The sequence below is a fragment of the Gavialis gangeticus genome, unplaced genomic scaffold, assembly GCF_001723915.1.
Source record: "Gavialis gangeticus isolate Ggan-Ray unplaced genomic scaffold, GavGan_comp1, whole genome shotgun sequence".
Taxonomy (NCBI): Eukaryota; Metazoa; Chordata; order Crocodylia; family Gavialidae; genus Gavialis; species Gavialis gangeticus.
The window spans coordinates 14,988,360-15,001,987 of NW_017728994.1; the positions used below are offsets into that span (position 1 = coordinate 14,988,360).

At 39.6% G+C, this 13,628-nt stretch overlaps 1 protein-coding gene across 1 annotated transcript in view; it reads right to left on the reverse strand.

Moving 5' to 3' along the window:
- Positions 1-3,203: 3,203 nt before the first annotated feature.
- The window catches only part of LOC109287345 (heparan-alpha-glucosaminide N-acetyltransferase-like), a 356,204-nt gene continuing 345,779 nt past the window's right edge, over positions 3,204-13,628 (reverse strand). The window contains 3 exon segments of the mRNA XM_019502327.1: positions 3,204-3,652; positions 3,655-3,726; positions 4,485-4,597. Coding sequence (XP_019357872.1) covers positions 3,552-3,652; positions 3,655-3,726; positions 4,485-4,597 — 286 coding nt within the window. The 3' untranslated portion in view covers positions 3,204-3,551.

Genomic DNA, 13,628 nt, shown 5'->3' on the forward strand with positions numbered 1-13,628 from the left:
GCCCTGTATGTGCACACCTTTGTATAAGGAGGGAACTATGCTGCTGATTTATAGTACTGAAATACAACAGACAGAAGTAAGTAGATAAAAAGGCTGTCATGTAACATTTCAATATAGGAAGATGTTGCTTAATAAAATTATATTTTCAAATATTATAAAAGAAAATCTCTTCCATGATGGGAATTACAAATGTTTTGCATTTGGTTATAACATTCATACATTTCCATTCCCTTTCCTGCCACACTGGGAATTCATATTTTGGCTAGATCTCAAGTTTGCCATTACTCAAGTACATTTCTTTTCCATTGGGGCTCTGCCTCTTTCAGTAAGACTGAAAGTTCCATTAAAGGACATATTTATGCAGCATGGTAAAGGTGCTACATGGTAGAAACTCACTGCAGAGAATGTGACTGGTCTACTCTCATGATTTCCATGTAACATATGAAATATTTCCATATTTCCAGTTAATACACTAATTTCCTTCATAATTGGCTATTCTTCTGTAATTCAGTTAGTGCCTCTGTTCAGTCCTCCTTCTGACATGGCTACATACGCATAGAACACAAAGAGACAGTGGTATCCAAGGGACAATATGAAAATGTTCCAACCATGAAGCTTATACATAAAGAAAATATCAGGACAGAAAGAAAAGAGCCATCTTCAAGGGTCACTGAGCTAGCAGCCTCCATTATCATCCAATTGTTTAAGGACTGGTGAGTGCCAGAGGACTTACAGGCAACATTTTAAAGCTTTTTCAGTGCCCAACACCCAATCAGTTAGGCACCTAAATACCTGCAAAAATATTGGTCGTGAATTTTTACCAGCATACAGTACCACAGAAGTCCAAGACAAAAAAATATATAGATTCCTTAAGCATGTCCTTCTATAAATGCAGGATAGATCAGATATTAAACTGATGTTAAACTTAATCTTAACCAAAAGGGCACTTGCCTGTATTTTGTTCTGAATACGATCTACTACATATTTACACTCATAGCCCATACAATGACCTTTTTAAAATTCATTGTTAACATTCTGTTCTTATGCAAGCAGGAGGAAAGTTGCACCCAAATTCAGTCTTCCAGGAAGAGCTCCAGTACTGCAAACTAGGAAGGAAGCAACTTGATTAGCACACAGATACCTTTAGCCAAAATTGTTCTCCATGGTAAAATAGATGGTTTGTTGTACTTTAATCAAAGACATACTTTATAAGAAGAAGCTGTTCTTCTCCAAGATGTTTATCTTTAGGTGCAAGTTTGGTATGTGGTATCTATTCACAACATGATGTAGTATGGTGCTATTCCTTTCTGGATAACAAGTGAGAGAGTTGTTTTGAACTGGACTGTCTCCCCATGCAGGTACTATTAAAACCAGTATCCACATTGCTGAGTCTGCCATTTCTTGCTACACAGTATAGGATGTTTAGCTATGGGAGCCACTAAGCAAATAACTTCTGAGTCTGAGATGCGCATGCCTCAAATCAGTCATCTGCATGCTACTTCTCTTTCTTCAGGATATGCTTCTAAAATGCCCAGGAACCACATGCAACAAACCATGGTTGGCTACCTCTGCATTATAGTCATAGCAGAGCTACAGTCATTCATTTCTATAGTGGGACAAGCCAAGACAACTCAAAACAGTACAGATAAGCAGGGCACTACCTTAAAAAAAATTTTCTGGTCCCAAAAGATTTTAAATTATCACAGACAAAATCCCCTAAAAACTACAGCAAAGGACATGGATTGATTCAATATGCTTTGCTGGTGCAGGAGAATGGATGTTATAATACAAAGATGTTCCTTCACCTCTAAATTCCATCACTCGCAGCAACAAACTTGCTGCTAGTTCTACTGCTCACCCATGAAAGTAGCCACTCTGACCAAAGTAAACTTTCCCTGATCTTTCCAGTCTCACTATATCAATGCCAATGTGTTACTAAAATGCATAATCCTACTTCACAGTTTAATATTTGCACCAAATTCAACTGATTTTGTTTTGTGCTTTAATTAAATATGATAGATCACAGTGAAATAATGATAAAATCCCAGTCATACTGACTCAAAGATCCAATACTTCAGTCAAGGTGAAGGCTGGAGAAAGAAATATCAAAGTAGTAAAACAATCTCCTCCTGCCCATCCTCCACACCAGCAAAGGAATTTTTATATTAATTGGCAGCAAGTCCATGTCTAGTCTGACTGCTGACACAGTTAGCCATAATAATAAAAAACATTTTTGCAGGAAGTGGAAATGCCATTTGAATTTTAATAACTGCCTTTACTTTCTGTCCTGATTGATTAGTCTGAACAAGATTCAAAGCAGCGAATGTCCCTCTCTCAACTACTTACATCTCAGGAAAAATCACAGGAACTGAACAACTGAAAAGCCATTCATATGCCGATAGTCCCAAAGAGGAGATAATTTTGGAAAAAACTTAATGTTGAATTAATGGAAAATCATTATAGAACCTGTTTTAAATAATGAACTATGTAATAAGTACTTTTCCATTTTATAGCACCTTCCTTTGATGTACTGCGAAACATTTTGCAAGTATTGTGTGAAAAATGCCTCAGAATGCTCCTGTGAGGCACAATAAGTGTTGTAATATTCTCCTTTTGTAGGTGGAGAAACCAAGACAGAGAAGTTAATGCATCCAGTCACAAAAAAATCTGAAGTATGCAGAAGTACAAAACTCTACTTTTTTGGTTCAAATTCCCTCAAATTTTAGCCCATGTTTGCCAAATAGCTTACAAACCAATATTAGTAAAACAACACTGATATGAGTTCCTGTTTGCTCCCTGCCCCCCACACACATATACTTTTTTTTTTTTTTTTTTTTTTAACATACTCTGCATTTTCAAAGCAGTTGAGAAGTTTGGGACACATCATCCATTATTAAAAGTGGTGCTGTAAATCCCTTAGTCCGTACTGAAAATGTTAATCTTAGTTTTATCTCCATAGTGGATATATCTACATGTGCAATCAATGTAATGCAATAAACTCTGGAGCTATCTGAGCCAAAGGAAACTGCTCCTGGGTCCAGCGTCTACACGTACACCCAAGGCAGCTGCAATTTGAGCCAGGGCAGAGCAGGCCCCTGGCTGGGTGCACTGACTGGGCACAATTTATGCGCATGGTCAGTGTCCATATGTATGCTTCAGTGCAGTAAATTACTGCAGAGTTAATTAATTTACTGTGTCCTAATACCAACGCACATGTAGTAGCGACACTTTTTTACTGAAGATCTAATTATTCTACTCCACGCTAAAGCACATGTGTAGATGCACCCAATGTGAACTATGAAATGTCTACCCTTTTCTGACTTTCTGAAGAGTTAATTTTTGTTTCAAGCATATGTTAAAGGCCCCTTATGTCAATTTGAGTTCTTATCAATGCAGAAAAAAATACTTGATTAATGTCACCATCCTTTATTCTCCGTACTACATGAAATCACCTGAATAACTGTTACCAAACATGCATCTTATTAAACAACATTCACAGCCTCATGGGCAAAAAAAAAAAAAAAAAAATCAGTGCTCTGTTATTAATAAAATTATATTTTCAAGAAGAACTTCTTTCTGTAGAGGAAATAAGCGACAAAGACCCAAAGAGATGTGCCCAGCAGATCCTGGAAGAGAAGTTCAGCGTGCGAGTCTTCATTTCCCAGTTGAAAGGGAAGTAGCTGCCCAGGATTGAGTGCCCAACATAGACAAAGAATGAATTCATCCCTGCATAAAGTCATGAATAGAAAACATGTCACTTTCTCCAACAACGAGCCTACGTTAAACATTGCGTATAACAAATAATGAACATATACAAATGTCATGGGCCTAAATTCTAAAAAGAAAGATTATAAAGATAAAGGTTCAGAAAGGAAACTGACTGTACCCTTGTTAGAAGCTGCAGGGTATGAAGCAAGACAGTAGGATGGTGGACAAATGGGGTAGTAGAAGAGAAGTAGTCCAGAAACTGAAGGACAATGAGAATAATTGAATGAGATCATTTTCCTTGCCTGGATCATCATCCTGAATATCAGAAATTCAATAACTTTCCTGGGATCAGATGATAATAGCAGTAGGCTGTACACTCAAACACTTGAATTATGACCTACTATAGACAGAGCTCATTTGGCATTGCAACTTCATAAATTACAAACCAGTATCCCTGCACAAACACATAATTAGGTAAAGTTTTTCCAAATGGCTCCAGACTTAAGATTAAACAAAATGTCAAATGATTTATCCCTGACTTCCACTGGATATGGTCACTCCATTTCCAAAGTGGTATCAGTCACTTATTTTAATAAGCACTAAATATATCATAGAAGAGTCTTCCTGTTAATTTGGAACTGATCTTGTGACATTTTAAACAAGGCACAGAGATTTCATTCACCAACTGGACTGAGTATGAACTCAGATTCCTTACTACTGATATCCACTCCTCTTCATATTTCTTCTGTCATAATTCAGTTAGTTCAAATTCCTACCTGGATATATGAAGGGCTGTCCACCCCACCAGTGTTTTACATCAATAACATAGAACATAAGTCCTAAAAGTATGAAGGAGAAACAGCTTAGTGTAGTAACAAAGGACAGAGACCTGGAAAACAAAAGAAACATCTGGTTGGAATTTTACAAAGTCAGTAAGACACTAAATATTTAGAATTCATATTACAACACTCTTTTTCCTGTAGACTAAAAAGGAATTACTATGAACACAGTAACAATATCTAACTTCATTATTAATACACGATTTAACAACTATGGGATCAAATCAAAACACTAATGGTTGGATTTTCAGCTGGTGTAAATCACTGTACTTCCATTCAAGAAAATAGACCTCCACTTAATTACAATAGTTGAAGTCATGTCCAAGAGCTGAAAGCTTCAGAACTTTAGGGAGAATTCAGATTAAGATCAAGCCCAGAGCTAGTTTTTAAACTGTTCTGTCAGAAAGAGCTAGTAGGTTCTGCCCTATGTATTAAAGCAGACCTGAGTTCCAAAAGTTAGGTATCCAAGTCAAATGGCTTGATTTTGGCTTGAATGACCACCTGTATCCGCCACTGAAAGCAACAGAAGTGCAGGCTCAGCTACTACAAGGGGCAGGGATAGCACAAGCTGTTCAATACAGTTGGCCAGAAGCAGGAAATATTGGAAGTCTCACAAAATTCTTCTCCCAGGGTTTTTAGTCTGTGTTTGCAAAACAGAGAGGCTTGCTTCTCTTAACATCATTGAAAGATTCCAACTCATCCTTTGAGTGACTATCCTAATTTTATGAAACATTTGAATTTTGACAATTCCTTAGTTTTATAAGCCAAAAAAGTGGGAGGTCAGAAGGGGAGAGAGAGAATCGGGACTGGGGGAGAGGAAGGATTTCTGTGAATTAAATGCTCTCAAATCCCTAAGTGTAGCAATGATAGGAAGAAAAGCTCTAACAACTTGATATTTATTTCAATGCCACACCAAAAACAATACTTTAATTTGATAAGCATTACTGTGCCAGACAAAATCATTTTTCAGACAACATCCCTAGAAATCTTAAGTAGCAATTTTGGGCTTCTGTCATAATTCCTAGCAATATTTATGGCATTATTCATTTAGGTCAGGAACCATTAAATGGCAGAACTTCACAAGATAAAGTCTGCCTCCTACATCTTGCAAGATACATCAGAACAGCAACCCATTTCATAGATCTTACAAAGTCCTCAGTCAGAAGCTCTCTCTAACCATTTTATGTCTTACCATCTCTGATAGGGTTGAGCAAGGGGTCCATTTAGATTTTTGGCTGAGATGCTGTGCTTCATACAATAACCCAGATTTTCAAAACGGGTAACCTCCCAGGTAAGCATCAATTGTAAGTGGTCAGACATTCAAAGGAGCACTATGGATACTGAAACTTAAGAGCAGGAGCACACAAACAAATGTACTTCCAAAGAGAGGATGATGGAGACTTACTTCAAATACAAAGGAAAACCCAACCTTCCTTGACTGCACAGTTGTTTGTGTGCCCATGCCTCAAGAATCACAATGGGAACTCTTGGGTGCTGAGCTTAGCTGCTATATTTTAAAAAAAGCTTCCAAACATGCATGCCAATACTTTGAAAAGCTAGTGGGGCCTCTTCTAGAAATCTGACTCAGTATTTCCACAGTTTGGTATGCTAGAGGTCATACGTTGGTCAAATCAAAACCCAATTTTATATTAAAAAAATCAAAACACTTGTCACTAATGAGAGCTATTTCCATGTTAAATATACAAGTTTCTGACAGAAACAAAAAAGTTTGTAAATATTTTATATTCTTATTCTTTTACAAGAAGAGTTCATGTATTTTACATCTATTGTACTTTACGTTATAAATGACCATACTGTTTTTGACAAAATTTTCCAAAGACAATCATTTTTGTTCAAAAACCAAGCCTGGAAAACTTCAGTAAAAATTTTAGAAAGTTACAGTTGACTAACAAGGACATAATAGAAATTAAATGTTGTACAACTTTAAGTATAGTATGTGCAACTGTTTGTGCTGTAATGAAGTGCCATTTTCTTATGATGGTCAATAATAAATCTTGCCAACAATCTGGAAAGTGTGTTTCTCTATTGGGATCTAAGCTACTTTGGGAACTGTAAGCCAGGAAGATGGATACTCTCTAAACTATAAATCCTATACTCTAAACTATTGTTGGATGTCATTTCTTATGTTCATGGTGTTTGATTTATGCAAATAATTCTCTCTCTCTTTTTCACAGCTTTTGTAATTATTCACAAGGAACTGTAATAATCATTTGATCAAAGCACCAGGATTACCCGGTGAAATCTACAAGAATTTGTACTCTTATTGGCACAAATTCAATAAGAGTCTTTGTCCAATTCTGACAATGAAACTGAAAAAAAAGTCTCCATCGCTGCTTTTACTCGCATGCTGTATGGTGACAGAAGACTTAGGAAAATGGGAGGATTCTAGTTATAGAGAAATTAGAAAGGACCCCATTTGTAAAAAAATTTAAAGACAATTCTTGTTTCTAATGAGTGAATATTGGCTAGTTGCATTTATTTAAAAATAAAAAATAAATTAGTTTGAATAGGTATCACTCATATATGTGTGCATATTAGACTACAGCATGTATGTATTAGAGGTAGGGAAATCTCAAAAGTTTGGATACATTTTGGGATCATACACATATGTACTGATTAGGCTAAATTATGTCCCCAGAATAGATGGGATTTCTCATGAGTTGCCCAGGTGTGCTTCCTTTCAGTGAGGCTAGAATTTGCAAAGAAACAAGTTTCCTTCATATGTAGAACTTACTCTTCTGGGCCTGCTCAGAACTTGAAAGAGTTTGTAAGTCAGGTTTTCTACCCCATTCTATTTCCACTGCTTCAGTGGCACGAGGGAGATGGAAAGTTGAATAAATAGCCAACCTTCCAACAAGTGCATATGTATCTCTAGATAGATACATACATAGCATTCTTTACACCATTCTGCCCATTTCCATGGAGACCCCCATTAACATACCTCAAATTGAAGAATGTTAAAAATAGCTGTCAAATATATATATATATATTTCAATTTGAGATATATATATATTTGACAGCTATTTTTAACATTCTTCAGTTTGAGATATGTTAACGGGGTCTCCATGGAAATGGGCAGAATGGTGTAAAGTACATTGTTTTACACAGTTATCACTGCCACATGTATTTATGGGGTATGTATATGGATAAGTAGAGGTAATTAGTATTGATAATATATACAGTGCCATCAGGGGTCTTAAAAGTTGAGTACAAAAAAACAGAAAAAAAGGAAAGACCTACTCAGAAAGATTAATCCAAAATCAATTTAAATCATTTGGTATCAGTTTGGATAATATAGACCAAAATTCTTATGACTCACCACATCATTACTTACATAATGTTTAGGATACTCAGTAACTCAGTCAGCTTCATTACTCATAAATAATGCAGCCATCTTAGACTTTTGCCAGTAGAATCTTTATACTGCACACATATATAATATGCAGCAGATGCAGAATACAGAAAAGCTTATGTATGCGACTATTATTTATTTATAATATACATAACGTACTCCTCCACATACAGAATAGCTTTTCACTTTCATATCTCATTCTTAAAAAAAAAATGCTACCATTATCTTTTCATCCACATTTCAGAAATGAAAGAACTTAAATCTTGTCCAACGCATTAGTTTTGTTTTGGCAGAGAGGATGTAAGTACCTCACATATCTAGATCCTGTCAGTCGCTGTGAATATTTCAGTACAGCATTTCCCACTGCTCTGGATCTTGTTTCCAAAGTATCTGAACAGTGCAAACGACTCCGGTGGTTTCTTGTCAGCACACATTAACACCCTTCTCCCCTTTGCTTATAACAAAAGTTGGCCTCCCTCCCCCGCAAGTGTTTGCACTGAGGTCCATTGTTCTACAAGTGTTATTGATGTTTCTGTACAGGTTTACCCTTAGCAAGGCTGATCATCTGCATACTGCAGTGCTCTAAGTAGTTGCCTATTGATTTCACTTCTTTAGAACCATCAAATGCTTCTTCCAATATTACTCTTAGGTATACAATTCAGGTACTGGAGATAATGGCCAGACTTGTTTGAAACCCTAAAGAGGTTCAAAACTAGTTACCTTTCCATTAACAGCCATTGAACTTTCTCATGCTTCATGAAGAATATAAACAAAGTTCAGTGTCTTCGGTAAAATCTCTTTGTACTGGGGGAGTGGAGGAAAGGGGGAAGAGAGAGAGTGAGCATGCAAGAGTGAAAGCAAGCAAAACAACATTTGTGAACTAAAATTCTGTTGATATTTGTGACATGCCTCAACTTCAACCTGGATGCACCTTTGAGACATGCTTGTGAGCTGTTTCTACAACTTTGGGGTGCCCTGCCCCAAACTTGTCTCTGCTGTCTGATGCTTAACCACTGAGAACCAGCTAAGATGTGCTAAAGTTCAACTCCTTGGCCTGAGGTGCCTCAGACCTACCTGTCTCAATCAAGTCTGGGGGCAGGGGGGAGGCTTGACAGCTAGAAAGATCATACAACCTTGTCTAGTCATGCTCTCAGAAAAGATGGATACCTCTTTCCATAGAATGGGCAAGCCTGTATCAGCAAATATTCTGGAATCACAAGTATCACTGATGACAAATAGTTTATAAATAGGTACCAAAAAGAACTTATTAAAAACAGAACAAGCATAATAAATCAATAACCATATGCTGAGATACAGACAGAGACATGACCGTAAATGAATAAAGGAAGAAAACTTTTTCTTATTCTGCATCTTAAATTCAAGAATGGAGTCTCCATCTAGTTCATTATCTGGGGGACTCCAGTTTGTCCCTATACTGAGGAAACCTGAAGACCCTATCCTGCTCTCAAAGCAGGCTAAAGTACTGTTTCCTATCTGGCTATTCACATACATCAACTATTGGTTCCTTGAGGGGAGCACATTATACATATGACTTTCTGCCCCACCCCAGAGTTGCTTGTCAACCAGTGCAGAAAACTTTTCTGAATCAATGAAGACCAGCAGAAAATGTGAATCCTTTTAAACATGGAGATTCACTAATCCAATATACTCTCTCTCTTCCCCCAATAGTCTTACTGGCAAGATCGCATTCTTACAGCTCTTTCTTTTAAAATGTAAATTCATCATGGTCTAGCAAAGCCTGGCTTCTGTGCCTTAGAGCAGTGTTTCCCAACCTTTTCCATGCCAAGGTACACTTATGTTAATAAAAATGTTCTGTGGCACACTCCTTAAGGCATTCCCCATTCCCACACTTATGAGTTCATTGTAGCTCATTGTCATGCCAAAATTCCATGGCATAGCTGTTCAGAGGCTCACAAACTGTGTATCCCCCATAGCCAACACATGCGCAATAAATGAATTTCCTTCTGCTTGGCTGGTTCTCTCCCTCCCCCACAGCCAACAGAAATGCGAGTCTTCTGTGAATATCTCATCAACATGGCTTATTCATTAGCGCTATGGAGCTGGAGAACTTTCTTCTCATTATTCCAAAATTATTGCGGGACACCAGGGAGCTCTTCACTGCACACTGGTGTGCCCCAGCATGCCCATTGAAAAGCACTGCATAACAGCATCTCCACTAGGGAGTAAATGACTCAAGACAAATGCTAACTGCAAGCTATTCCAAGTTTAGGGTCTTTCCTAGGTGTCAGAAGCAAAGATTTCTTTGGGTGGTATCTTTTATTGGACCAAATGCGTAGTTAAGATAAAGTTAGACAACAAGCTTTTGAATACAAGACGTTCTTCATCAGATGTCAAAGAAACCCCTGAAGGTAATTATCATATTGTACAATCCTGGTCCTATTATAACATAAAAGAAATATATTTTAGATCAAGTAACACAATGTACATACTGTATTTACTCACTACCAAGATGAAGTTTTTTGCCCCACTTATCAAGGAGAAAACAAAGCCTCATCTTATAATCGAGTATTACACCACTCCATCTAGGAGATGTGAGAAGCGGTTGTACAATGAATCCAGCTGGGGCAGGGACAGCATCAGCTGTGTGCAGATTTGTGCTTTCAGCTGTGCTTCTTTCCCAGGTCTCCTCCCCTTCCCTTCCCCTCCTTTCCTGGTGAGGAGCCGGACAAGGAAAGATGCTTGACTTTGATATGCTGTTACTGCAGTCTCCAGCCAGTTGAGCCCCCTGCAGAGCGGCACCCCACAGCCCCCAACTGGAGTGGTTGGCTTCTCAGCTGTGGCAGGCACAGAGAGCTCCAGAACTGTTCTGTGGACTGTGAATTCTGTTTTGATACCATTGGCCATGTGTAGACAAAACGAGGGGCATGTGTGCACTACACTTAAGCAGGTTAAATGCTTCTGCACTGCTTTAATGGTGTTGGTGTTTGCACGTGTCAGTGTATTGCTCTGTAATTCCAGCCACTGTAGCAAATTTGGTGGTGTAATGTGCCTTAAATGACTTGGGGTGCTGCAAACTAAAACTCCTCTGAGGAGTTTTAGTTTGCTGCCCTACAGCTGTCGAATGAGGCACCGGGCTCTGTGAAGCTCAGGGGGTCTGCAGGAAGCGCATACAGGCTTTTTTTCCCTTTCCCCTGGAGCCTGCCTGCCTGACCTGCGTGGGGGCCCAGTGCTTCCCTCCATGGCTGCTGTGCCCCCTGGGACTGCTTGAACTGGGTGCCTGCAGGTGGGTGCTGCCTGAGGTGGGGCTGCCACTGTTGCAGAGGGAAGCACCAGCCCCCCACCCACAGCTCGCCCTCCTCTCCCCATCACTGGAGAGGCAGGTAAGTTTGGGTGTGTGCATGACACAGGGAGTTTAAAGGGAAAAATTCTCAGAAAAAAAATGGAAGTTTCTTTATAATAGTAGGGCTATGCGAAGCTTCGGTCCTTGATTAGGTTCAGTGGAGATTCAACCCAATTCGGTGGCTGAATCTCTGAATCCGAATCGAATCAGAGGGCCCTTTAATCTCTCTGAATCTAACTGGAACCCTCTAAATCAATTCAGAGAGATTCGGAAAGATTTGGCAATTTGGACATAGACACAGCTTTAAATGTTTCTTCCACATACCTCAAGGCAGCAGGTGGCTCATGAATGCTGAGGTACATGGAGTCTCCCAAAGAAGCATGGGGGGACTCCCCAGCGTGCTCAGCATCAGACCTGGAAGTGGACCAGAAGCACTTCCAGTCCACGTCCAGGCCTGCTGGAGAACGTGCTGGTCCACCCCCCACACCCCCTCCTTGGCTTGGCAACTGGTGCCTCCTGGGTCTGTGGGGGGAGAACACAGGGTTCCCCGTGGCCAATCACTGAGCTGGAGGAACGTGGCGGGCCCCTGCACACTCCCCGGCAGATCTGGAAGTGGACCAGAAATACTTCTGGTCCATTTCCGGGTTTGCCGCCAAGCATGCAGGGGCCCCCCATGCTCCTGTGGGATGCTCCATCCACCCCAGCATTGCAGCGTTCATGAGCCGCAGTGGTACCTGAAGGTAAGTAGAAAAAACATTTAAAGCTGTGACTATGTCCGAATCACTGATTCGCCGAATCTGCATCAAATCTTCAGATTCAGCCATATTGAATTGGGGACAGTGATCCAAATCAACTAATCAAATCACTGTCCCCAATTCTGGCTGAATTCAAATCCAAATCAAATATGGCCTGTTTTGCACACCTCTAATATATAGGGAGATGTGTTTGTAAAAGTAACACAGTCCATCAACATTTAGTGACCTGAAAATCTTTTAATGATTTTTTCCCTTTTTTGAAACATATTTGTATATCATCTTGTGAAACAGATATTTTGGCCTAGTTTTAATTTTAAACACCACCTTAAAACATGTTCTGACAAAGTAATCATCAACAAACAATCATGTTATTTTACCATTGATGTAATGCAAGCCCATATTCTGGTCATTTCCTGATTTGGCTACTTGTCTTTTGGCTAGACTCTCATTTTCATGGATGCTGTGAAATAGAACTGCACAGATTGTAAGTAAAGAAACCCAAACCTGGTGACAGGTTTTGTTATGAACTCTAGTTCTGGGCCCTCTAAAAACTTTATCCTTGATCCTAGGTTGATTGAGTGTGAGCAGATTTATGAGTTTGGGTGTAAATGATGCCGAACTCAGAGGTTTTGTATCATTTAACCTGAAACCAGGCAAAGCTGAGCAGATCTGGTTGAGTTTTGCTTTTTGGTTTTGCACTAGTTCCAACATGAAACACTGAAACTTGAAGAGAAGTAAAAAGTGCTGCATGAACATTAAGGGACTCCTTTGTCAACAGCCAACAACTGGAAGAATTTATACAGCTGGAACAGTAAAGAGGTGTTGACTTTTAATTGCAAGTTTCACCTGGTTTATTAATATTATTGTTCAGTTTCCCATAACCTCATGATCATTGTTTTCAAGTGATCAGAATGGCCACTGTATTATATTACTGTCAATGTATCACATAGATTCCTCTCATTTAATGATTGCAACATCAACAAGAAGTAATGCTGCTCTAAAAAAAATGGCATCCCTCTGCCCCCACCCAGAAAAAAGTCAGAGATGAGATTTTGGAACATAACAGAAAAAATATGGGAACAACACTGTGCATATGCAGCCAACAGGAAAGCAGGCAAAGGGAGAAGATAGAAGGAGCAAGAAGTTAAGGAGGAAAGCAAAAGAAAGGAATGTGATGGGGAGAATTTGGAAAAAAAGAAAAAGGGAATGGAAGAGGAGGAGGAGAGAGAAACCAAATGTTGGTAGAGCAGGCCCAGCACACAGCATGGGTGGGGGAACTCGCTGTGTTGCTGGGCTGTCAGCCCACCATCCAGTCCACGTGCAAAGCAACACTGAGGACAGTGCCCACTTTCCGTTGTTCTGTGGCAGTCTGCAAGGAGCAAGGAAACCTCCAGCTGCTGCAGTGGCATCTGGCCTCTACAGCCAGCGGCTCATTTTGCCTACTGGCTCCCACCCAAGTTTACAAGAGAGGACCTGACTGGCTAGCACCCTGCATGCACAGACCTGGGAAGGCAGAGGCAAGGACAGACACATACACAGACAGATGCACAGTACCCAGCCTGCCCCCCACCTCCAGCCACTGTTCAGCAGGAGCCTGCCTGGGCACTACAGCAGCAGCCTTTTCTTAGAGT